The sequence below is a fragment of the Bos mutus genome, chromosome 17 (assembly GCF_027580195.1).
Source record: "Bos mutus isolate GX-2022 chromosome 17, NWIPB_WYAK_1.1, whole genome shotgun sequence".
In the NCBI taxonomy this organism is placed as follows: Eukaryota; Metazoa; Chordata; class Mammalia; order Artiodactyla; family Bovidae; genus Bos; species Bos mutus.
The window spans coordinates 18364660-18391184 of NC_091633.1; the positions used below are offsets into that span (position 1 = coordinate 18364660).

General features: G+C 39.0%; 1 protein-coding gene across 2 annotated transcripts in view; it reads right to left on the reverse strand.

The window, feature by feature from the left end:
- The window catches only part of ATP2A2 (ATPase sarcoplasmic/endoplasmic reticulum Ca2+ transporting 2), a 57761-nt gene extending 31354 nt beyond the window's left edge, over window positions 1-26407 (reverse strand). Inside the window, exons 1-5 of one of the 2 annotated variants that reach the window (XM_005901231.3) lie at window positions 25757-26406; window positions 25043-25060; window positions 24877-24959; window positions 17188-17292; window positions 13536-13674 (exon numbers count right to left, since the gene is read on the reverse strand). In XM_005901231.3, the coding sequence (XP_005901293.2) occupies window positions 13536-13674; window positions 17188-17292; window positions 24877-24959; window positions 25043-25060; window positions 25757-25874 (463 nt within the window). In that variant the 5' untranslated portion in view covers window positions 25875-26406. Of the gene's footprint in view, window positions 1-13535; window positions 13675-17187; window positions 17293-24876; window positions 24960-25042; window positions 25061-25756 lie in introns of both variants that reach the window. The other variant, XM_070386186.1, reaches the window with a different exon arrangement.
- Between the last annotated feature and the right edge of the window lie 118 nt (window positions 26408-26525).

The window sequence follows — 26525 nt, forward strand, 5'->3', positions numbered from 1 at the left end:
ACGGAAGAACATTACAAACTACCATAGCTTATACTATATTTGTTCCCAGTCCAATTTGTTGGATATATTATCCATGATGAAACACATCTTTTAAAAATGCAGACGTATCATTCTCTTTAAAACCTTTCAACAGCTTCTTCCTACTAGACTTGCTTCAAACACAATGATCTTCAGTTTCTCAAAAGTTCCAAGTCTTCACAAACAGCCAGGCTTTCCTCGAACCTTCAAGATCAGGTTGGTATCCATCACAATGTGCCCACAGAATATGCCCATTTCCTGATACTCATCACATTACATGTTTGATGTGTCCTCCCCACTGGACCCACCAGCTCCAAAAGGCAGTCACTCAGTCATCACTGATTTGCCAGGCCTGGTACTGTGCTGGAACATGGTGCACACTAAATAAAATACCTGCTATGGACTGAAGTTACCTGTACACACATCATTTTCTTTAAAAAAGAAAGGGAGGGGCACCAGAAACTTATGATAATTATCAAGTTGAAGACTGTCACAAAGTTAGAAACAATGAAAAGTCAGGATCAAAGAGATCTTAGCCCTGGTTGAGCTGAATGAAGTTTAACAGTGATTACTGTTTAAGATACAGACTGAAAACAAGACATGTATGCTAGCAGAGGACTAGAGATATAGTAGGGAAAGAGAAACATGAAAAAGACGCATGGGCACCAAAGAAAGCCATCAAGATGGTAAAACAAGCCATCACAGGATGAGGAATCAGACTTCTATGTGCCTCCACAGAGAAAAACTAAGGTACAGAACAGACAAGTGTGTTTTAGCTCCTTATAAGGGACTGCTGCTAAGTCACTTCAGTCATGTCCGACTCCTAGCGACCCCATGGACTGCAGCCCACCGGACTCCTCCATCCATGGGATTTTCCAGGCAAGAGTACTGGAGTGGGTTGCCATTGCCTTCTCCCCGTTATAAGGAACATTTTATAATAAAACTGGCATAATACATAATTGCCAATGAAAAAGTAGCACAGCTGTTCCTAGGCAGGGAAGTTTTTAGCTGCTAGAGGTGGAAGCTAACTGGTTCCTTAGATGCTGTGGAGGCAGCCCACAGCAAGGTTACGCAAGGTTAGAGTACACAGGATCTGGGATACCAACATGCATTTCTCTTTATTACAACAGTAAAGCATGCTCTTTACAAGACGAAAACCCATCCCTCACTTCCCTTGTCCAAACATCTATTTATCTGTTAACACTATTTACCAAACACCTTTCTCTATAGATAACACTTACTAAAATTTCATTAAAATAAAAATTACAAACCTTTAACATTGGTATGTACTTACCTGTTTCATTCTTTTTTAATGGCTACATAGTAATACCTAAAGCAATCATCTCTAAAGCGCAACTTTGGAGAATGCTTATTCTATACTAAGCACTGCTATAAGAGTTTTATGAATTCTATGATTATCTTCATTCCCTGTTTACAGATAAGGAAAATGAGGCATGTAACTTGCTTAAGGTCACAGGTATTTCACAGCCATCCTGTGATTAGTCAGTCACTATTTTCACAGCCATCTACATGTTTCCAATTTTCCTTTTGTGTACTTCAATTACTTCTGGAGAAAAGATTCACAGAAAACAGAGTTTTCCTACAAATGTATACTTCCACCAAATTAATTTTCTTGCCATTTCCCCATACTCTCAATCTTGTATTCGGACTACTGCTAACACCAAGCAGGAGAAGGAAACGGCAACCCACTCCAGTATTCTTGCCTAGAGAATCTTGTGGGCAGAGGAGCCTGGTGGGCTGCTGTCCATAGGGTCACACAGAGTCAGACACGACTGAAGTGACTTAGCAGCAGCTGCTAACATGAAGCACTTTTATCTCTTAAAATGATTTTATCATCTTCAAAGTTAAGTTATTTTATATTTTTACACAGTCAAATCTGGTGATGTTGGTAGTTTTGTGTCACACTTAGGAAATGTGTTCCCTACACTATGTGGTTTCTTCTAATTTTCCCCAAATCTTAATCACAATAATAAGGGTTGGAAAGACTGGCACTTACTGTACTTTAACTACCACTGAGTCACAGGGAGAGGGGAGGAGGTGATTACAGGAAATGAGGAAATGCCAGCTCTGTGAAATTCAGGTCAGGCTTCAAGACCAACTGGTCCTTCATGATCTGATGACTGGGAATACCTTTCTGAGTTCCTCAGAACTCATGGTTCTTAGTGTCTTAGCTGTTCTCACAGCAATGCATAAATTATTGCTCTAGGTTTCAAAACCCTCTGCTTCTAAGAGCATCCACGCTGATTTCTGTTTTAGACTGTTGATCTGCTTATATGCGAGTTAAGATTAAGAACTTACAGCTCTATAAAACAGAGATATTCCTTACAGGAAAAACTAAAATAATGATTTCTACTGTTTTTTGGTTACAGATGACTCAGATCTGCATCTCTAACTAGTTCTGTTCTCTCATCCTTCTCACTGTGAAACAACTCCGTATGGGGAAAAGACAAAAGACAACAATCCTTATTTGGTCACGTAGTTTTGCTTCTACATCTCTGAGCGATGTTTATCATTTTAGGAACAGGTGAAAACTGTTTAACAATATTCCAACAACACCATGCAGACTGCTTAATCAGACAATATTTTACAATTTAACTGTAATGACTTTTCCCATTTTGTTGAGATAAAAACCAACCTGTAACACAGTGTTTAGGGTACAAAACATTTATATATATACTATATGAAATTACTACAATCAGTTAATATCCATCAACCTCACAGAGTTACAACTGTTTCCTTATGATGAAAACTTGAGATATACTCTCAGCAACTTTCCAGTATAGACTATAACTCTGTTACCTACAGTCACCATGCTGTACATTATACTCCCTGAACACATTTGTCTCACAATTGGACTTCATACCTTCTGACCACCTTCACCTAATTCCTGCACCCCCATGCCAGAAACCACCAACATGAGTTTCTAAGTTTGCTTTGCATGTGTGTGAGAGTGAGTTTCCTTTTTTAAAGATTTACATGTAAGTGAGATTACATGGCATTTGCCTTTCTCTGACTTCTTTCACTTAAGGTGATCCATGTTGCTGCAAACAGAAGGACTTCCTTCATTTTTATGTCTCAATAATACTCGTGTGTGTGTGTGTGTGTGTAGACACATTTTCTTTGTTCATTTATCCACTGATGGATACTTAGGTAAACAGTGCTGTAATGAATGAATGCAGGGGTGCAGACCTCTTAGGGAGACTGATTTCATTTCCTTTGAATATATACCCTAGAAGTGGAAATGCTGGATCATATGCTATACAGCCATACCTTGAGAGATATTTTGGGTTCAACACCACCACAAAAACAAAAGCAGAAACTACCCTGACTGAGAACCCACCTTCCAAACCAAGGGATGTAGGTTAGATTCTTGGTCAGGGAACTAAGATCCCACATGCCATGGGGCAGCTAAGCCTGCACCAGAACTACAGAGCCACGTGCCACAATTAAAGTGAAGCCCGTGAGCCGCAACAGAAGATCCTGTGTGCCACAACTTAGACCTGACGCAGCCAAATAAATAGATATTAAAAAAGAGAGCAAAAGCGAATACAGCAATAAACTGAGTGATACAAAGATATGTTTATACTGTACTATAGTCTATTAGTATGCAATAGCATTATGTAAAAAACAATGTACATACATTAATTTTATGAGATTTTATTGCTAAAAAAAAAAAAAAGCTAATCACTTGAGTCCTCAGTGGGTCAGTCTTTTTGCAATAGTAACCAAAGATCACTGATCATAACAATTATAATAATGAAAAGTTGAAATATTTGTTAAAAAAATGCAATATCTGTGCAGCACAATAAAACTAGGTATACGCTTATAACTTCATTTTTTAAAACCAATAGCTAGAATCTTGGGGTGGAATTCTGGGGAGAAGGACAAAAGAATCCTCTGAAATTGCATACAAGATTTCTGCACGTGTGTATTTGGAAAGAGTCTAGATTTCATTAATTAATTAATTAATTAAAGGAACTGTGTTCTAGACATGCTTAAGAACTACTGCTGTAGAGTTTTGCTTCTCAAAGTGTATAGTTCACCAGGGAACTTCGTAGAAATGGAGAAGAATGAGGCCCATTCCAGACCTAAGTACTCAAAATCTACACTTTAACAAAATCTTTCTTGCACATGAAGTTAAGAGAAGCAGCTCTAAGCAGCTGGACAAACTTAAAGGCCTGTTTTTCTTTTAAAAACAGCCCTTAAGCCAAGGATGATTTTTACATTTTTTAAACTCTTGTTAAAAAAACTATTTTTTTCCCCTACAGAGACTGTTTGGGGCCACAAAACCCAAAATATTTCTAAGGTAGCTCTGTTAAAAAAGTCTGCCAAGCCTTCTGCTCTACAGCACAGAATTAACTTTCTGATATTTGTGTTAGGGAGCTCAACAGGTATGAATTAAGTGTTTGCTGACTATTCATTCAGGCTGCTCCAATTTTTTTTTTTCCAAAAGCAAAAGAAAAAAAGCTCACAGCCCTAGGTAAAGAAACGACAAGGCTATGTTATCTGAATCTTACATCTCGAGCCAGAAAGCTCCTAAGAGTCTGCTTCAATCACTAGATTCTGTAGAGGTTAGGTTAACTTACTCTGTCCAGTGTCGTGTGGAATTAGGATAATAATACAGGTTCTTACATGAATCAGTCATCTGTCTATTTTACAACTTTGTCTTTCTTTTTCCTCAACTGCTTGGAAATGCCACTTCATATGTGTTACTAAATCTCATTACTGCAAGGTGACTATCAAAGTGAAACTTCTCTTCCTTAAATAGTTACCAAGTTTAAGAATTATTCTTTTTTAATAAGTCCTAAAATTGCTGGCACGACTGCTGAATATTTATCCTTCAATTTAGGAAATATAAAATCAATTTCTCCAGAAGCTAAGTAAAGCAAATACAGTTTTACGTTGAGACTGTGTCATTTCTAACACTTACATAATCTTAAAATATGATTTACTCCAGAGTATACTACAGGACAGAAGTCATCTGAGGATATTTATGTCCTTGTGCTATTCATCAACTCTGGGTTACCAAGATACAAGAAGTTTGTTTCAAACAATTTCGAAAACAGTTGCCTTAAGAAGTCAATTATACCCCTCCCATGCAAATGCTGAACGCCCCCCAAATTCTGAAGTTAAAGACTTTCATGACTTTGAAAGTTTGATTCACCTTGATATTAGCAAATAATACAGAAAACGCAAACACTGATGTTCATTTCTTATAAATTATACCCATATTTTACTACTTTTGGTTTCCATTTTTCCAGAGAAATATTTTCCTGACATTATAATAATACAAAGTTACTGTAGTTTCAGAAGATGAACACACGGGTAACCACATGTTTACCTGCCAGATCTATTCTATTTGGTCCCTGTAGTCTAGATACTCACAAGTACACACAAGGATTTGCTGTGCATGCTTACACAGTGTCTTCTTGGAAACGTTATTAGCTGGCATAGCAACATCAAAAATACAATTTCCTTAGCTCTCTCCATCTCCCCCTCAAAAAAAAGCCACCCAGACTAGACTTTAGTAAGTACAGCAGAACCATTCTACCATGTATCTTCCAGAAGTTAGCAAAAAGTTTATCATCTCAAGTCAGATGATTCTTACATCCAAACAATGACTACAAAAAGGTCTCTTAATTTCTGCAAATACTCGCTTTGATCTTCAAAACAATTAGCAACATTCTCTAGTTTTTCAATTCATCAGAAAGAACCTTCACAGTCAATTTCATAATTTAAATAACAGTATAAAAGTTACCATGTCTAAGAGCACAATTTACGCCATTTATCCCTTCAGGCCATGTACAGAGTAAGACTTTGACAAGAAATAATTTAGATCTATGTTTAGAATTGAAATTCATTTCTACAGTTTCACAGAACTGAATTATTGGGCTAAATGTCAAATCGCAGGGTCAACTAGATTACTAATCCTAAAAGTAGAAGTTAAAATGCCTGAACTTTTATAGTCTTAGTAAGTTTGAATAAAATAAATAGCTATTTATCTGGCCCAGGTCAAGCAGTCACAAAATATTTTTCCAAAATGTTCCATCTAAATCAATTTAAATGCCTTAGGTTACATCTTTCCCGGTTCAGTGACCCACTGGTTCTAGTAATCTAACTACCATTTCTAATTTGGATCTAAATATTTAAAAACCATGAAAAGTCACCAGAACAGACCAAACAAGAGTATATTGACAACCTAAAAATTAAAACTGTGATTCAGGCTTCCCCGACATGGTAAAGGGCATCTATGGAACTCAAAGCTAACACCATACTTCATGGTTAAAGACTGAATACTATTCCCCTAGGATCAGGAACAAGACAAGGATGTTTACTCTGGCCTCTTCTTTTTAACATTCTACTGAAGAATCCAGCCAGGGCAATTAGACAAGAAAAAGAAAAGGCACCCAGGCTAGAAAAATTATTTCTGTTTTCAGATGACATGGTCTTACAGAGAGAAAAATCTTAAGGAACCCATGGAAAACTATTACAGTAAGAGTCCACCAAGATTGCAAGGCAATGTACTGGTTGTAAATCAGTACACAAAAATCAATTGTATTTCTATACACTAGAAAAGAACAATCTGAAATTGAAATTAAAAAATCAATTCCAATTACAAATAGCTCCCAAGAAAACAAAAAATACTTAGGAATAAACATAACAAAAATAGTATAAGACTTGTACACTGGAAACAGAGTGTTAAAAGAAATGAGATCTAAATAAACAAAGATACACTCTTGGTCAAGCATCAGGAGACTTAATATTGCTGTGATGACTATATTTCCCAAATTGAGCTACAGAGTCAACATAATTCTTATCAGATCTAGGCAGGCTTTCGGGGCACAAATTAACAAGTTAAACTTAAAATTCATATGGAAATGCAAGGGAAGCTGAATAAACAAAATAAAATCTAGAAAAACAACAAAGCCAGAAGACTCAAATTTTAATGATTTCATAACTTACTACAAAGCTACAGTAATCAAGATGGTGCGGTACTGGCAGGAGGCTAGACACACATATCAATTGAATGATAGTCACTTTGTAGTAGGAAATGAAGTCAGTTAATTTTTGACAAGGGTGCCAGGACAATTCAACAAAGTCTTTTCAATAAATGCTGCTACTGCTAAGTTGCTGCTAAGTCGCTTCAGTCGTGTCCGACTCTGTGTGACCCCATAGACGGCAGCCCACCAAGCTCCCCCGTCCCTGGGATTCTCCAGGCAAGAACACTGGAGTGGGTTGCCATTTCCTTCTCCAATGCATGAAAGTAAAAAATGAAAGTGAAGTTGCTCAGTCATGTCCGACCCTCAGCGACCCCCTGGACTGCAGCCTTCCAGGCTCCTCCATCCATGGGATTTTCCAGGCAAGAGTACTGGAGCGGGGTGCCATTGTCTTCTCCGTTCAATAAATGGTGCTGACACAACTGGGTATCCAAATGCAAAAAATGAAACTGGACCCCTACTTCACACCACATACAAAATTTTGGTGACATCAGATCACAGAACAGCTTCTTTGGTATGACACCAAAAGCATAAGCAATGAAATAAAAAAAGACAAATGGGACTCTTACCAAATTAAAAACTTTTATGCTACAAATAACACCATCAAGTAAAAAAGAAACCTACAGAATGGGAAAATTTTGCAATTTATCTGATAGACCAGCACATATAAAGAACTCTTACAACTCAACATTATAAAGACAACCCAATTAAAATAGGCAATGGATTTAGACATTTCTTAAATATGACATACTACTGTATTAGAACATAAAGACATGAAAAGATGCTCAATATCATTACAAAATTAGGGAAGTACAAATTAAAACCACAGTGAGATAACACTTCATGGCTAAAATTTTAAAAGGCAAGTGTTGATGAGGATGCAGAGAAACTGGAACCTACATTCATTGCTGGTGGAATGTAATATGATGCAATCACTTTGGACAATGGTTGGGAAATTCCTCAAAATGTTAAACAAGTCCCTCTTATCCCCAACAATTTCCTGTCCAAGTACATATCTGAGAGAGAGAAAGCATATGTTCACACAAAAACTGTACTCAAATATTCACCCTAGCATTATTCATAATTGCCGGAAAGGGGAAAACAGCCCAAATATCTGTGAACTGATGAATGAATATACAACATGTGGCACACCTGAACAATGGCGTACTACTGAGCCATGACGAATACAGTATTATACACACAAGCCAAGTATACATTTATGCCGCAACATAAAGGACGCCTGGCAACAATACTAAGTGAAAGAAGTCAGTCTCAAAAGAGCATTTGTTGTATGATTCCATTTATATGCAATACCCAGAATAAGCAAATCCCTAAAAGCAAAGTAAACTGTGGTTGCCAGGGACTGGGGAAAGGCGGGCAGAGGAAGTGACTGCTAATGAGTATAGGATTTCTTTTGGGGGGGAAGATGTTCTGAAATTAGATAGTGATAAAGACTGTACACTTAATTACACTTTAAAGGAGTGAAATGTTTTGGCATGTGAATTGTATCTCAATAAAGCTGTTTTTAAAAAATTGTGAATTGGACCACCAACAAATTAATGTGTGAAATACGTATACATTTACTAAATATACTGTATATTCTCTAGTAAGTTAACCGTAGCTGAAGACAGAAGCAATAAACCACAAAGACTCAGTTTCAACTGTGAGTTTCAAAATGTGACTAACAGTACATACACCCATAGGGTGGCTGACAATTAAAAAGCAAACACTAGGAAATGTATCACTGTGTCTGGCACACACTTTAAGCTCAGCTATTACTGAACTCATGCACAGAGACGTCAAATTATCTGTTCTGCACAAAAAGCATATTTACATTGCTAAACCTACTCCATACTTCAGACTTCAGGTTTTATTTATTATGGAGAGCTTTTTACATGCTCAGCAAGATTACAATGATTGGTGTGACAGTTCTGCCCTTGAAGTGCATGTTGCCTAGTAGTATGACAATAGTGTTTAATAAAATGTTCAGTATCTGTCTAAAACTTGTGATCACCTCTGTTCAGCATCCTTTGGAATGGTCAAAATTCAAGAAAGGGTAGTATACAAGAGCCCAACATCCCAGCACTGTGTATGTTTTTAGCAATTAGTATACAGTGGGGGAAGTAGTGGAGGAAAAAAGTGCTAACTCTCAAGACCTGTTAAGACTCGTCACATAGGAATTAGAAATAGGTGAAATCAGAACTGGGTTTAAGTATGTGTGCTGCTTAGAGCAATTCTATTAGTAATAAGTATATTCACCTAAGATGAAGGATTCAAACTCATCTTAAAAAAAAATTTTTTTTTTTTTAAATATTAAAAGAACGGCAGTGGTTGCCAGGACCTAGAGAAGGGAGGTAAAGAGAAATCACTGTTAGTTTTCAGTTTGGGATGATGGAAAAGTTCTGGAGATGAATAGTAGTGACAGGAGCACAAGGTGAATATACCTAATGCCACAGAACTGTATACTTACAAATGGTTAAAATGGTAAACTTTATAATATGTTCATTTTACCACAATATAAACAAGAAAGGATTACTCCTATGTCACACACACAAACTGTGGGTAAGTCATCTGTCCTTCCTAAACTATCAAATGCAACATATAAAATGCTGCATTATAGGGAATGGAATTTCACAGTGGTGAAAGTCAGGTAGACACAGGTTATAACCGAAGTTTTGCCACTGTGAGACATGTGCATTGGGAAAACCAATAAATTATATAAAATTTGCTTAACTATCCAAAAAAGGCCAGGTAAGCTTGGTGGTTGTGAAAACTAACAAGTCCTGTATGACTAGAGCACAGTGAGTGGCATTAGACGAAATCACAGAAGTAGGAGCTATACAATGCAAGGTCGTTCAGGGTTAAAGAAAAGAAAAATTGTATTTCTGATGCGAGAGAAGCCACTGAAAGGTTGTAGCAAGTGAATTAATATAACCTTTAGGGAAGTCTAGCTTCTGCGTAGAGAACAAACTGCAAGAAGACAATAAAGGAAGCCAGAGCCTAGTTAGGACATGACACGATGATGATATGATGCCAGTCTAGTCAAGGTTATGGTTTTTCCAGTGGTCATGTATGGATGTAAGAGCTGGACTATAAAGAAAGCTGAGCGCCGAAGAATTTGCTTTTCAAAATGCTTTTGAACTGTGGTGTTGGAGAAGACTCTTAAGAGTCCTTTGGATAGCAAGGAGATCCAACCAGTCCACCCTAAAGGCGATCAGTCCTGGGTGTTCATTGGAAGGTCTGATGTTGAAGCTGAAACTCCAACACTTTGGCCACCTGATGCAAAGAGCTGACTCATTTGAAAAGACCCTGATGCTGGGAAAGACTGAAGGTGGGAGGAGAAGGGGACGACAGAGGATGAGGTGGTTGGATGGCATCACCGACTCGATGGACATGGGTTTGGGTGGACTCTGGGTGTTGGTGATGGACAGGGAGGCCTGGCGTGCTGCAGTTCATGGGGCTGCAAAGAGTCGGACACAACTGAGCGACTGAACTGATGATGTCAGTGTGAGGTGACGGTGTGACTGAGGAAAAAACAGTAAATGTGGGCGTGTTTTGGAGACAGAATCAACTGGTCTTAGAAACAGAATAAGAGAGGAAAGAATTAAAACGATTTCCAAGTTTCTCTCAGTTAACTCTGTGGTTAGAGTGACTTAGATGGGAAAGATCGGTGAGACCCCAAATTCAGAGAAAAAGAAATCGAAACAGACAGAATAGATGTAAAGTCTATAAGGACGTGGGGAGGGGAGGAGGACGTGGGGAGGGGAGGAGAGGGTTAGATGTACAGAAAGAGTAACAAGGAGACTGACATTACCATATGTAAAATAGACAGCCAATGGGAATTTGCTGTATGGCTCAGGAAACTCAAACAGGGGCTCTGTATCAACCTAGAGGGGTGGGATGGGGAGGGAGATGGGAGGGAGGTTCAAAAGGGAGGGGACATATGTATAGCCATGGCCGATTCATGTTGAGGTTTAACAGAAAACAACAAAATTCTGTAAAGCAATTATCCTTCAATAAAAAAATAATTAAAAAAAAAAAAAAACCACTTCCATTGAAGAGAAGCTGGTCTTAGTTTATTTCTTCAAAAGGGAAGATGATGCCTTGAGGATCATGGTGTATCTGATGCTGTAAACCACTGCCATCTACTGATGCAAACCAAGGATAAATGCTTTGGGGGTAATTTCTCTAAGTTTTCAAATATACTGAACACACTGAAATAGTCTATCCAGGATAAAAACTCTTATAATATCTTAGTTTGAGAGGCTGAAAGTGTATTCCCAGACTAAGCTTCTGGAGAACTGGAAAATATACAAAGTCAAACAGAATCTTGTGCAATACTTAGGGGATCTTTAAGTACACCTGCTAAGTCACTTCAGTCGTGTCCGACTCTGCGCGACCCCATAGATAGCAGCCCACCAGGCTCCCCGGTCCCTGGGATGCTCCAGGCAAGAACACTGGAGTGGGTTGCCATTTCCTTCTCCAATGCATGCAAGTGAAAAGTGAAAGTGAAGTTGCTCAGTCGTGTCCGACTCTTAGCGACCCCGTGGACTGCAGCCCACCAGGCTCCTCCATCCATGGGATTTTCCAGGCAAGAGTACTGGAGTGGGGTGCCATTGCCTTCTCTGTAAGTACACCTACCACATGACATAATTGTGGAAAGACAACTATCTTCCTCCAGCGTTTCCTTCCTCAGTTACGAGGCACCATCACATCCCAGTCACCTAAACCTGATATCCTGTCAGTATCTTTGATTGCACACCCTACTCCCACCCACCCCCAAACCTATCCAGTTATCAAAACCTGTTGCTTAGCACCTAAATCTGAGGCTCACTTTTCAAACTATGTATGACTGTAATTCCATGCCCAAGAGAGATTCCTAATTAATATTTTGGATTGAGACCTGGTAAAAACTGTTAGTGTCCCCAGATAATTCTGATGTGCATCCCTGCTTAAAAACTGCTACTCATAAACTCAAAATCCTTTCCTCATTATTCGTAATGCTACAGCCCTCGACAGCACTTGCTCTCATTAGCTCCTGCCTATCTCCAGCCTTCCCACTGTGCCCTAATTCCTACATCAGCACCAGAACCCCCCTCTAACTCGTGTTTTTGCTGTAAAATCCATGGTGACAAATGGTTAAATCTGACTAAGGTCTACAGATTTATAAAATAAATACTAAGTATTTAGGAGCAAAGAGGCATCATTTCTCAATTTACTCTCAATTCAGCAAAAGTGTGTGAATGTATATAGACTGAAAGGTGATAATGCAAGTTATCGTGATAACAAACATTTTCAGAAACTGGGTAAAAGCTAAATGGGAACTCAGACTAGTCTTGCAACTTTTAAGTCTGAAATTATGTCAAAACTAAGTTTTAAAAAATCCACTGGCCAAAACATTTCATTCAGAGTTGTACTTCTGTTAACATTAATAACCTAGCAAATCTTAGGTCATTTACACAAACTTTGCTGTCCTAAGTGATCAACGTGTGGGTAGACAGACAACACTATTCTTTTTCTGGAAGACCTATGACAAGGTAGCGGGTTTTTGTTGTTAGCCACAGCAAGCAACATGCAGGATCTTAGTTCCCCATCCCTTGTATTGAGAGTATGGAGTCCTAACCACTGGAAGTCCTGGAAATTTACTTTCAAAGGTCAAAACGGCAGAGCACAAGCCAAGAAATGCAGCACTCTGAATTCTCACTAGAGTGGGTAAGACAATAGAGACAAGCACACTTTCCCCACAAGTCAATGTGAAAGTGTTACTGTAAGACCATTCACAAAAAGAAAACAAGTATGCTGAGCTCAGAAGGGTGTGAAAAACCACAATGATTTGAAGAACCCAATGTAATGATTCGCCTGCAAAAAGATTAGCTGTTCTGACTGGCTCCAGGGGCATTCTGGGCTGTCTGAAAACTTGGCACTGACCTACAGCAAGGAGGACCTCTGAGATCTGTGAAGAGCTCTGGCATGGCAGAGGATTCACTCTTTAAAAGCCCAAACTCGGATCTCTGGCTAACATCCCTGGCTCAGTGTTATGTCAAAATATTTTTAAGTAGAGCTTTTAAAGTCATGAAATTACCCTTAACCATCAATTTGGTTTGATAGTTGCAAGTCTGACTTATTATTTGTGCCAAGAACCAAAAGAGGAAAAACCATGTGCTCATTAACTAGTATTCTAACAAACTGCTCACCACAACTGTCAAATCAAGATTAAGTTCATCTCACTAGCACTAGATTTCTAAAATGTACTGAAAATAAATAAGCACAGTAATTCACCTTTGTTTTTTTAAAAACAGGAAAATCTTCTCAACATGAAGGGAGGTCCTAAAACACTTTGAAATTTTACAAAAAAACCGTAATTTGTTTGGATAGCACTAAAAATCTGTTAATCTAATTGATACACGTGAGCCTAATTTCTAAAACCTCTAAGTATGAACCCTGAGGAAAGGACTGCATTCAAATATACAACCTTAAAAAATGACCAACTCAACTCACCAGCAATTTCTACAATATCACCAGGAACTATGTCTTTAGCTTTAATCCGCTGTACACTCTTCCTATCTTGTCGATACACTTTGCCCATTTCAGGCTCATATTCCTTAAGGGCTTCGATTGCATTTTCAGCATTTCTTTCCTGTAAAAAAGAAAACAAAAGAAATTAGTAAACACAGCCTGCCACTGCTAAATGTTTCTAGCCCTAGGAATCAAATTGTAGCATTCTAACCTAAAATATAAATTAAAAAAAAAAAACCCACAAGAGACACACATTAATAACATTAATAGTAAATGATTCACATCTTAAGATAATAAACACTAGGCCCTTTTGATTTTATATTAAAAATGAAAAAACTAAGCACCCTAAGAATAAGGATAAAATCAATGGAGAAAAGCAATTATTAGAACCTGCTGTCCCTAAGCACACCATGCAACATGGCCCTCACCTTTAACCTCACACACTCACACCATTAAATCAATCTTGTCTCCCATGAAAGCTGATGGTCTGGGTCTGGACTGCCCAGGCTCAGCCCAGGCTTTTCCACTCAAAAGCTATGTTGCCTGTGGATAAGTGACATGACAGACAAAGTTTACTGCCTACAAAACCAGGACACTAACAGTACCCACCCACTCTCAACGGGTTTGAGAATTTACAAGCTATCTGTAAAACGCTTAGGTTGTGCTTTGGCACATAGTAAATGCTTTGAGTGATGAATTAAGAAAACCAAGTTTTACGTCTCCTCACAAATTCTAAATCTCTCTCCAGTGGCAGAGACCAATAAATGGCTGGAAGCACTGCCAGTCACAAACCATATTCACCATAATATTATATATGAACATGTCAAGACTTAGTCACACACAATTTTTCTTCCCTAATTTCAAGATGAAAGATGTACAATTAAAATGAGTCATGCTGAAAAAATGCTAAGGGAAAGTGCCTTTAAGGGGAGGTGGAAGTTTATATGCCAAATTTGCCTTTTATTCTCTTAGAAAATAAGCAATTAGAAGGAGAAAGTCTACAAAGCAAGTGCCCAAATGAGGTTACTCAATTCAATGGACAAAGGAAAAAATTTCTTTCACTTCTTTCACATCTTTGCCCTCTAAACTAAACATTTTCAATTTAACTTTTACTTAGATAAAATTTATACTCAATACCATGTAATCTCATTTTTCACCTTGTGGTAAAAATTAAGTCCCCAAACCTGCTTAAAAGAGAATTCAGATGACAGAAAACAAAGCTATTGGCATGCGTGCCTCACTTTTTACATATGCATCCCTGAAAAAGTATAGGAAACCTTAAATTTGGGAAGTTCATGACAAAAATAATTTAAATCCCTATCATATCTATTTAAGGCTAAGTTCAAACATTACTGATACTGCAGAAAAAATAAATTCTGAGCATTGCTGCTATTCAATTAGTCAAATTTGAAATCACTTTTTCCTCAGGATTTTCCCCCCTGAATGTATGAATTATGGCAGTTTTACTTTTTTCTCCTTCCTCAAGGTCATGTCAGGTAAAGTTTAACTGGACTGATCAAGGTTAAGATGTCCAGGAGCACTATATTTTGCTTCTATTAAAAATCAGCAAAGGTACATTTAAATTAGAAGCATAAACTTAAAAGATAAACTATCTCAGACCCCAAGGATGAAGATGCCAATTAAAATCACTTAAAGAGCCTCCCCTGCCGCCCACCAACCCAAACTACCAAAAGGAATATTTACATAGTACAGAGGGTGGAAAAGGGAAGCAAATGACCATGGATTCAGATTACATCAAAAAACAAGTCAGCTTGGGGAAAGACAAATATACCTTAACTTACTACAAACAAAAACTTAGAAGACCGTCTGAGGTCTCCTTTGTTCTAAAAGTTTTAACTCCTACCTACTCCACTCAAACAGGTCTAAATGTCGTTCCTCAAACACACTCTGTACTTCTCTGCTCATGCCATTCCCTCTCTGGAATATTCTCCCCAGCCTCCACCCAGAAACTCGACTTCTCTATGGTTCCCCCAATTGCTTGTCAGCTGTCCTTGATGACACTAATCAGAAATACACGCCCGACCCCTCCCAAATACTACCTTACACTATAACTCCCCTTACTTTCAGAAAGCAAGAACACTATAGTACTGGCACATACTCTTCTGTATATTACGTAAATAGGATTAAGATGTAACAATGTTACTCTTTTAATTTAAAACATACATAAAAGTCCTGTAAAAAATGCTATTTTATTTTACTTCTATCCAGTCTGGCCCTGGATATAAATCTCAGATACTCTACGTATGTACTACCTATATGGCCTTTGATAAGTCAATCCCTCTGAACTTCAATGTCACATCTGTCAAATAGTACCTGTCTTATAAAATCACTCTTGTAGCTCAGCTGGTAAAGAATCCACCCACAAGGCAGGAGACCCTGGTTCGATTCCTGGGTCAGGAAGATCCGCTGGAGAAGGGATAGACTATGCGCTACAGTATTCTTAGGCTTCCCTGGTGGCTCAGCTAGTAAAGAATTGCCTGCAATGTGAGAGACCTGGGTTTGACCCCTGGGTTGGGAAGATCTCCTGGAGAAGGGAACGGCTACCCACTCCAATATTATGATCTGGTGAATTCCATGACTGTATAGGGTCTCAAAGAGTCGGACACCATTGATCAACTTTCACACCTACTATGTAAATGGTGTACATTTAAAAACATGCACTATTAACTTAAGGACAGTCTAATACTGTGTATTGTTTCTTTTGCCTAAATAATGCACAGAAGTATCATATCTACTTAACTACAAGCAATTTTTTTAAAAATCAAGAGGAATATGGCACATTTCTTCTAAGGAGGCATCTTTCTAAATGATAAATGAGCTCATTACCCAAAGGCCTTCATATTTACTAATAAGTTTACAATTTCAACAGGACTAAGTATGTGTAGATATTTGCACTTTTAAGAATGACAGATGCACTCTATTTCAGTCCTCAAAGAGGTGACTATATCCGTCAGAAATCTAAAAGATTAATATTCAAAAGATGACTGTGAAATATTAGTCTGAGTCTGTTAAACTATATAAAAAACAAAAATCAAACAGACCCACAGTCCTAGAAAAGTTAAAATTCTTAAACTAGCTATTTGCAGGAGACGAATCATGCAGACATGCGGCAAAAGTGTGATCCCATGATGTTTCTGTAAGAAAATTATCTTCCATTCTGGGAATAAGGCCTGGGCACAGGACAATTAAGGGAAAACAACCAGGAATATGCTCTGAACGTGAAATTTTTAGGATTCAAATAACTTTTACAGCTAAATCCACACACACACAAATCCAAGGATAATAAATATGACACTGGTTTTATGAAGTCTTTCATAGGAAGCAACTAGAAAATATAAACATACTGGTTCTCAAATTTCCTGGTTTTCCTTAAGTAGCTCCTTTAAACACTGTTCTTGATTCCATGCTACCACAGAGCATGAGCAATTTTAATAGATTATATATGCAGGAGGTCTAAAAGTTTGCCATTAAATAAATTAATAAATAAAAAACACAAGCAGTTCCACAGCTATTTTTAGTCAACACACCAGAAAAAACAGATAATAGAAAGACTAACAGTTTAAATATCTTACGTAAATTACCAAAATTTAGCACTGCAGGAATTATTGCTTACCTGCCATACACCCACAATTGCATTGGCTATTAATATAAGTAAAATTACAAAGGGTTCTACAAAAGCTGTAATTGTTTCTTCACCTTCTTCAAACCAAGCCAAAACCTAAAAGAGAAATGACATTTATTAGAACTGTAATGTGTTCGTACCACAAAAGTGGCTGGCACTAAAGGAATTATTATGATACATAAAATCTTTTCTTATCATCCTTAGAAACAAAAGGTAGCAAAATGTAATGACATAAATGACAAGCTCATATCTTGTTCTCACTAACTCTTAACACTCAAAACTATAAACTTCTTAATAATTTAAGAACTAATTTATTTTTCATGTAGTAATTGGTTTAAAATTCAAAAAAAATACTTTGGAGAACTAAACCCCATCCATTTCCTATGTATATTTTTCAGAAGAAATAAAATAAATTCCTAAATTTAAAAGGCAATCATCAGACTTTGTTAATTTGGTTAATACTCATATGAGATAATACCTATGTGGCACAAATGCATAGTAAAAGTAATTTAACCACTGACTTTAATATTAGTGTATATAAACTGCTAATGTCCCACATATTTTCAGTGGTGTTACTGAAGATCATCACTGCAAGGTTGTTCTGAGATCAGGAATGTATTCTAAAGGTTAACCTCCATATGACATCTAGTATAACACAGCATTTCAGAGACTATCTAAGCCCAAAAACATTACAACTGGCCACAGAACACTGTCCCAAGAAAAATGAGCAAAGAATTAACCTCTAGCTCACCCAACCATAACTCTCAGATTTAAAAGTTAAAAGAGAGCCACATTGTACTTCATAATTGAGCATCTGTAATAAGAGAATCCAACACAATGATAAATAAAAAGTAAAAGAGGCATCTAAATGGTTAAATTTTTAACAACAAATTTTTGTGGAAAACTGCCAATCCAAAAGGATGTTAAACACATCTCATGATTCAATCTGGGAAGTAAGATTTGCCTTTGCCTTTTAACACTACTTAAAATGTTTGCATATTCCACAATGAAATCTTTTCTTTAAAAGATCTATTCAGTAAACAAAGAAAGCACTGTTTTTGATACATTGAATATTGTCAGATATGATTTATGGCAATAATGAAGCCAGTGACTAAGTCTGTACCTAGTGAACACCATAAGATGAGCTTTGACAGGAACAGCAAACAAGCAGAAAGATGATTAAGGCAAGATCCAACATGAATTTTGCAAGTTTAAAAGAGGGCAACAATGAATTAACAACAAATATCAATTTGTTAGGTAGTCTCACCACCATGGCACCAACAAAAGAAGCAGTTTGAGCAGGAAAAAAATCCATGAGACACAAGGACAAGGTCCTGAAAGATTAATCAGGGCAGGCAAAAACACCAGAATGAATAGAAATTGTTGCTGCAAGCTTTCGACAGGGCATTCCTGGTGTTAAGGCCAGGCCTAATGCCAGAATGAAAACTTCTCTAGGAAGTTATAAATTTTGATAGATGCAAGATCACAGCTGCTTTGATACTAGCCTTTCAAACATTTGCCAAGGAGAGCATATCAGAAATAAGAAACTTAATTAGCTCTTGGGGGAGAAAAATGGCTCAACTTGAAGAGTAGCAAGGACCTTTCCAAAAGGTCAGTGAGGCATTAGCAACTGTAAGATAAGCTTCACACCTTGTTAAAGTGAGTATGAATTTCCCTCTTGGCAGCTAGGCCTGAGGAAAAAACTTAAAGCAATATTCCACATCCACTGGAGCAAAGGAAAAAAGACTCAGGCAAGCAAGCAGCTTCTACTTTTCAAGAAATGTGTGGTTCCTTTGCACAAGTGGTATTCATCAGTAATGCAACAACCGTCATCTGTATTATGCAGTAGCCTTTTCTTCCACTATGTGACTTTAAATGTTTATGTGTAACACAGGCATTTGGTTATTTGAAGGTTCTGTCAAATGTATGATTACTGACTGATAAGAAACTAGTGGGCAAATCTCTCAATGTGGATAGTGCTGGACTATTTAACGTTGACAACCACCAATTTGCTAAACACTTCAAAAAATATTTTAAAAACCCAAAGAATTAAGTGCTATAACTCACTATAACTCACAATTAAGTGCTATAAAATAAAGATGAACCATATTTCATTTACTCCTAAGAATCAATACAGTCAATCATGTTCAAACCACACTGTGTAGTCCTTCATGGTTTTGTTTAATTGAAAAGAAAATCTCTCATGTAAATGGGAAGATGCTGCTGAGAAATGAAAGACTTCCTGAGTTTGGGAAGGGGGTAGTGAAAAGAAGAGGGAAACTGGATGACACATTATTATGTCTTTTTAGCATTATAATACAGTCAGTTCATAATTATGGTTTACTAGAAATTACACAAAATATACAGAGGCAGGGAGAGGAAATGTTTCTAAAAACTCTTTATTGAGAACAGGTTGAATATAAAGGATTATCTGTTTGTATTTCCTTTTGTTTACTGTTCTATCCGCAGGGTCCTAGAAGAGTCTCTGGTATATAGGTGATGCTCAACCATATATTTATTGCATACAGATGCATAAATAAACAAATCTCATACACGTCCCTACCTAGCAGTATATAAACTAAACACAGAGCAAGAAGGTAACTAACTCATTAACAGTGTCAAAAGGAATTGGAAAGACTGCTGTAGAATCATTTTAGACAGTGTTTCTTCTTTCCCTGCTTTTCACTATTAATACAGTAAAAGTACTTCTGGGGCTTACATTATCCAGACCCAACAAGATCAAAACTTTCAAACTTGTCAATCCCATTCAAAGTAACCACTTGCTAGGTTACTTTATTTATTTAGTTCCCTGACCAGGAGTGGAACCAGGCCCTAGCAGTGAGAGCACTGGTTGTGTTGTGTGCGCTCAGTCTCTTAGCCATGTCCGACTCTTTGCGACCCCATGGACTGTAGCCTGTTAGACTCCTCTGTCCATGGAATTCTCCAGGCAAGAATACTGCAGTGGGTTGCCATTCCTTTCTCTAGGAAATTTTCCTTACCCAGGGTTTGAATCCGGATCTCCTGCATTGCAGGCAGATTCTTTACTGTCTGAGCCATGAGGGAAGCCCTAAAGTGCTAGACTGCCAGGGAAAGTCCCTAGCGAGGTTAACTTTAGATAGGATTGTGTACCTGCTCTTTGCTATCTATAAGACTGATCTCAACAGTGACTTCTGATGGTAGAGCCCAAAATGTCAGAGAGAAGGATTTAATTAAGCAAAATTTAATCCAAGGTAAAAAGACATGTTCTGGTATAAACTAAATCATGGTACTGTGTGACTCAATTATCTACATGTCAGAGTAATATGCAGAGCTCTTAACAAGACTGTAAAAAGAAAGTGAGAGATAAGCACATTCCTAGGACTGAGGGTCCTAAAGCATGTACCAGGTCTGCATTCTTCCTTGTCTCCTTAGAAATTTGCAATGCATTTGAGCACTCAAATACTTGTTAGATGAAGGAAAAATTTACATCAAAAATTTTAGAAAGAAAAAATAGAAACACTTAAAGTATCACCACTAAGTGTTACAACAACTATCTGGGGAGAGAAAAATCAGCCATTATAAATAGTATGGGGGCTTCCCTGGTGGCTCAGTGGTGAAGAATCAGCCTACCGACGCAGGAGACGCAGGTTTGAATCCTGATCCGGGATGAGTCCACACGCCACAGAGCAACTAAGTCTGTGCTCTAGAGCCTGGGAGCCGCAACAAGAGAAATAACTGCAATGAGAAGCCCTTGCACGGCAACTAGAGAGTAACCCCGGATCACCACAACCAGAGAAAGCGCCCCACCCCCAAGTCCCTGAAGAGCAACACGATACACTCAAAATAAATAATTTTTAAAAAAAAGAATGGTATGGATTAGACTATATATTATCTTCCAATCCAAAGTTCATGTGAAAACACTCAATATTTTCAGATTTGAGAATATAATCTTTTTAAAAACAAAACAAAACCCCCAGACATTCACCTTTCAAACCATCTTTTAAACACAGGCTCAAAATAAATTATTTGAATCAATCAGTAAACTGCCCATTTTATCCTTCAAAATAATTAAACCACAGGAAAAATTTAAAATCACTACATTACCAAATACTTCTTGAATACATATTATTGAGAAAAGCAAAGTAAATCAATTTCATGTATTCTGAAAATGCTACCAACACAAACTCATCCAGGTATTTCTTTTAACAAAAGCACTAACCTAGGCTCTAAAAGGAATTAATAGTCCCTTCAAAGGTTTCAGTAGGAAAAGACAAATTATTAAAATATAAACCAAAATTTGAGAAGTGTCTTAGTCTAAGAAAGCTTAATTAGCATTTTAGGGTCAATCTAAGTAGCCGAGATGGGGTAATAGGAGTGAAAGATAGAAAAAATTATGCAAATTGGGTTACCACAGAGGACATGAGTCAGACAGATGAGACAAATAGTCCTCACGCTCACTTCCCTCAGGTACCATCACCTTAGACACCTCTCCTGGACTTCCCAATTTGAAAACTGCACTCTTTCCACATGGCCCCTTATTCCGCCACCACCCTCCTCACCCACTTTTTCTCCACAGCACTCTCTCCAATCCAACAGATTATTAAATATTTTAATTTTTTAATCTGTCTCCATTAGAATGTCAGCTCCACGTAGGATACCGTATTTCCTTCCAAGCTGTATCCCCAGTGTTCATGCTATGTACCTAAGATGCTCAATTCCTAACAAAGCAGTGAAGGGAGAAAAGAACAGGCAGTCCAATTAAGCAATCATGATGTGTTATATGAAGGGCAAAGTTGGTGAGCAAGGGGGATGGAAAGAAAAAGTGAAAGGAAAAGAAGGTACTGAATGTCAAGGAATTTCTAATGTTACTTCATATGCAACAGAGACACACAGCTCACTTCTTTCAACCCAAAGGGACAAGTTAATTAAACTTTATCCCTACAGGTCACAAGTGTAAAACATTAATGCTGTTCCCTACTTTTTGCATCAGCAAAATATTAACTTTGGTTAACAGTTTACTACTTAATTTGACATTTGAAATATGTCACTAAAGCCTAGTATTTCTTAACTTGAGTAGAACCTGATAATGCATCATGTATTGATTATAAACCTATTTGCTTCTCCAAAAGAACATGTACTTTTTACTGTTTTGCCTGATAAACGAACAGGAATCAACAAAATCAGATTCTTCACCGTCTGAGCCACCAGGGAAGCTCATAGGAATCAACTGATTATCACAAAAGATTCAGTGCTCTTTTCACAGATAAAGAAATGTGGAATGAAAAGGTCAAGTACAATGCAGCAATAGTCCCAATCCCCATGAAGAAAATCAACAGGTTTATATCCACACTGTCTTCAAACAAATCAAAGCAAATTAAAGTTACAGTACTTCCTAAACAATAAACGTTTAAACTTTCCTGTTTCTTTAGTCACTAAGTCATGTCCGACTCTGCAACCGCATGGACTGTAGCCCACCAGGCTCCTCTGTCCATAGGATTTTCCAGGCAAGAATACCAGAGCAGGTTGCCATTTCCTTCCTCAGGGGATCTTCCCAATCCAGGGATCAAACCTGGGTCTCCTGATTGGCAGGTGGACTTTTTACCACTGAGCCACCTGGGAAGCCCAGACTTTTTTGTGTTTAGCAGCCCATAAAATAAAAACATAACACAGTTCACCTCCTAAGCAATAACTCCATGTGGTTACCTAAAAGGTAACTCAAACTTCAACTGAGAAATATAGACCTATGAAGCTATAAAAAGTCAACATCCTACCTTACAACAAAATTAAAGCATGTATTTAAAAACCCACTTGAGGGAATTTCCTGGTGGTCCGGAGGTTAGGATTCGGCACTTTCACTACCAGAGATGGACTGGGGAACTAAAGTTCCCCCAGGACTTGAGGCACAGCCAAAAAAACAAAGTAAAGCAAAAACTACATCATAATGCAAAGTATTAGTATAAAGTCACTCAAAACTGGCCACTTGAAATTCTATGTAACTCAAACAGTCAATAGCCTGTCTACTGGAAATAATGCCACTGATGTTCCAACACTGCCTTAAATCACACACACAAAATATCTCAATAAAAATTTAATCTTTGGCTTGTATACAGCACCTGATTAACTTCTAAGAGGTCCCTAATGACCTCACTGAAGCCCAGTATCAAAACTGCAAAACTTGAGATTATTTTAAAATTATGTAGCCAGTTTAAACATAAGCATTATACTAGCTCAAACACATTAGTTGTTTTGTCCCATGACAATGTAGAAACTAGCCAAACAGCACTAATCTTTGAATTGGTAAAGCAGCAGCCACTAACAGAATTTTTTAACTAATCAAGAAAAAACAGACACATATAAGATATAGAGTGATTAAGTCAGGATGCTGCATGAGTTGCTATGATACTCTCTTAATTTTCTTCAATGAAAACCATAGAAGACATTTGTGAGGAATTATTAATGGGTACACATCACTTGGCTAACATGGCGTGATATATGGCAGTCTCATGGCAGAATTTGAGAAATTTCAAAAAAGCTCACCTCTTGCCAACTTTTTTCCTTCACCTAAAGTAAACAAATGCTCACTGCTTCATGTATTTAGTTCTCAAAATAGCCCTCTGGGGTAAGGTTGTCAATAAAGACTGAGGTAGATCCCTGAGGCTTGCACGCGTCTTTTGCAAACACACAAAAAAGAAACCTTGAAGTTGCGTCAAGTTTGCAAAGCCTGAAAACAGTTATTGCATTTCTCATCCTGGTTTTTATAAGAATAAAATACTGCACTTTAAAGAACAAAAGGCATCTGTTAGGATTAAGAACATCTGTGTCCTATTCATGACCATTTTTAGGAAAACTTGGAGGTCCACTGCTCATGAGAAAAAAAATGCAATAAAACGTTAATGCTGAACAGGAAAAAAAAAAAAACTAAGAATCTAGAATTATCCTTTTCAATGCCCATCACCTTTCTTCTGCTGTTTGCATTTCGCCAGTTTCTTAGCAACCATACAGGACTCAAGCGGGTAAGCACACACAGAACATGAAAAAACAATGTGTTTTTTTTTTCTTTTAAGATCTAGAACCAATTGTACTAAACATTGTTCTCTCAACCTAGGAGCCACTCAAGACGGGGGTCCAATTTAGATAAATATACTACCCTAAAGGTCAGTGACCAAATTTGGTCAACAGTGGTGCCATCACTGCCGTCATCATTCTTGTCACTGTCAGAAACAACTGTCACCTTGCCATTACCAGGAAGGGAGAGCAACTGGAATATTCCTTTTGTAAGTTCTATTTACAGACTACAAAGAGCCCAACATCATCTTAGTATGATCTTACACAACGGAAGAACCCAAAACAGAAAAAGCCTTCCAATAAGCAACTTTTTGGTATTAAAAACTGATAAACCACAAGAATTTATAAAGACCCTGCCTGCCACATTTGGCAACAATTTCTAAATGGACTGCAAATGTCAGGCATTCATTTATTTTCTGTATAGGAATGGCGTGTTCTATTTATAATTTTCAAATACCTAGGGTATTAAAAAAAAAAAAAACACACAAAAACACAAAAACCCAAAACCAGAAACACGAAAATGCAGCTTAAATATCCAAATAAAATGTTCTCACTCAATAGACAGCTGCTTCCTGCTTTTTCATCTAAGGTATAGTCTCAACTTTGGGGAAATAGAAGAAATTTCTTTATACTTACAAAAGATATACATGCTGCCAACAATAAAATTCTAACTAGTAAGTCTTCAAACTGCTCAATCACAAGTTCCAGCAAGGTTTTTCCTGTTAGAAAGAAACATATTCGTTGTAAATGTCATCTTAAGATCAGCATACGGGGGGGCAGAAAAAATGTTAAGCTTACTTACCTTCTTCAGCCGGTAACTCTGTAGAAATTCATCAAGCAACGTGTCAAGAGAAGGAAAAGAAAAAAAAAATTAGCACTCTTTCCAAAAAGAATTACTAAATTATCACTGGCTTTGAAAGATGCACCTAGATATATGAACATTCAACAGTATTTAATAGAAACCATACCAAAATGCTACCCCAAGAAAATATGCAGTACTTGCTGTACTGATCTACTCTGAAACGTGGAATCTTATCAATACCTAAGCAGGGTTTCTGAAACAAGCAGTCATTTCAGCCCTGTCATCACTTCTGCCAGATGTGTAACTTTGGGTAGCAGAACGGTCAGAGGCATTCTCAACTACAGCGACGCCTCATAAACCGGCTAGGGACGAGAAAATGTCTCGCAGGGCTCAACCCAGATGCAGGAGGCTCATCCCTCCCTCTGCCGGGGCCAGCTGCTGCTGGTGAAGAGCCGCCGAGCTAGCTGCGAGCGGTAGAAGGTCAAGGGCTGGAGCCACGCGGGTGTCGAGATGAGGCGCAGACCCGACCTCGGTGCCCCCCGCCTGCAACCCCTCTCCCGCGGGGCCGGCGCGCGGGCTCAACCCGTCGCCTGCAACCCTCGGCGGGCGCGGAGCCGAGACCCACGAGGTGGAGCCCGGTCAGCCATCTTTCCTGGCTCTCGGGCCCGCGCCGAGCCGCGCGGGGTCCCTGCAGCCCCGGCGCCGAGCACCTACCGTTGGAGCCCCATCTCTCCTTGAGCTTCTTGACCTGCTCCAGGCTCAGGCCGGTGCTCTCGTTGACGCCGAAGTGGCCCAGCACTTCCTCCACCGTCTTTGTGTGCGCGTTCTCCATGGCTGCGGGGGCCCGGCCGGCCTCGCCTCCAGTCCCCGCGGCCTCTTCGCCTCCGCCTCGCACTCGTGCCGCGGGCTCGTGCCACCCCGGGCGCCCAGGCGCGGACTGGTCTCTTCCCCTCCTTCTCCTCCTCCGGCCGCTTCCGCCTCGTCGGGCGCTGAATCACCCCGCGCCCCCTCCCCCAGACAACCGCCCCTCTCGCTGTCCGGCCCTCGCCGGTGCCCGCCCCGGGCACAGCTGGACGGTGGGCGGGGGGAGGGGGGGTCCTGACCCTCCCTCCCCTCGTCAGAAGGGAGGGCCTCCTTCACTCTCAACCGCCCGCCGGGAGTGCAGGCCGCGGCCCCGAAGCCCCCTCCCCGTTCTCCAGAGGTGATTCTCAGCCCCGCCCGGGCCGGAGGAGGGGGTGCTCTGCCGACCCTTGAGAGCGGAACGGAGCGAGGGAGGCGAGCCGGCGGGATGGTGCGCAGAGCGCTCGCCTAGTCCCCTCAGCTCTGCACCCCCGACAGTAGCTGAGGAAACTGCGGCGGAGGAGAAGGAGGTGGCGTCGGGGACGGCTCCGCGGCGGCTGCTCTAATAGCATTTATCCGCGGCTGCCTCCCCTCTCGCCGCCGCCGCGGCATGTGGACGCCGCTCATTGGCCAAGAGGGCCCA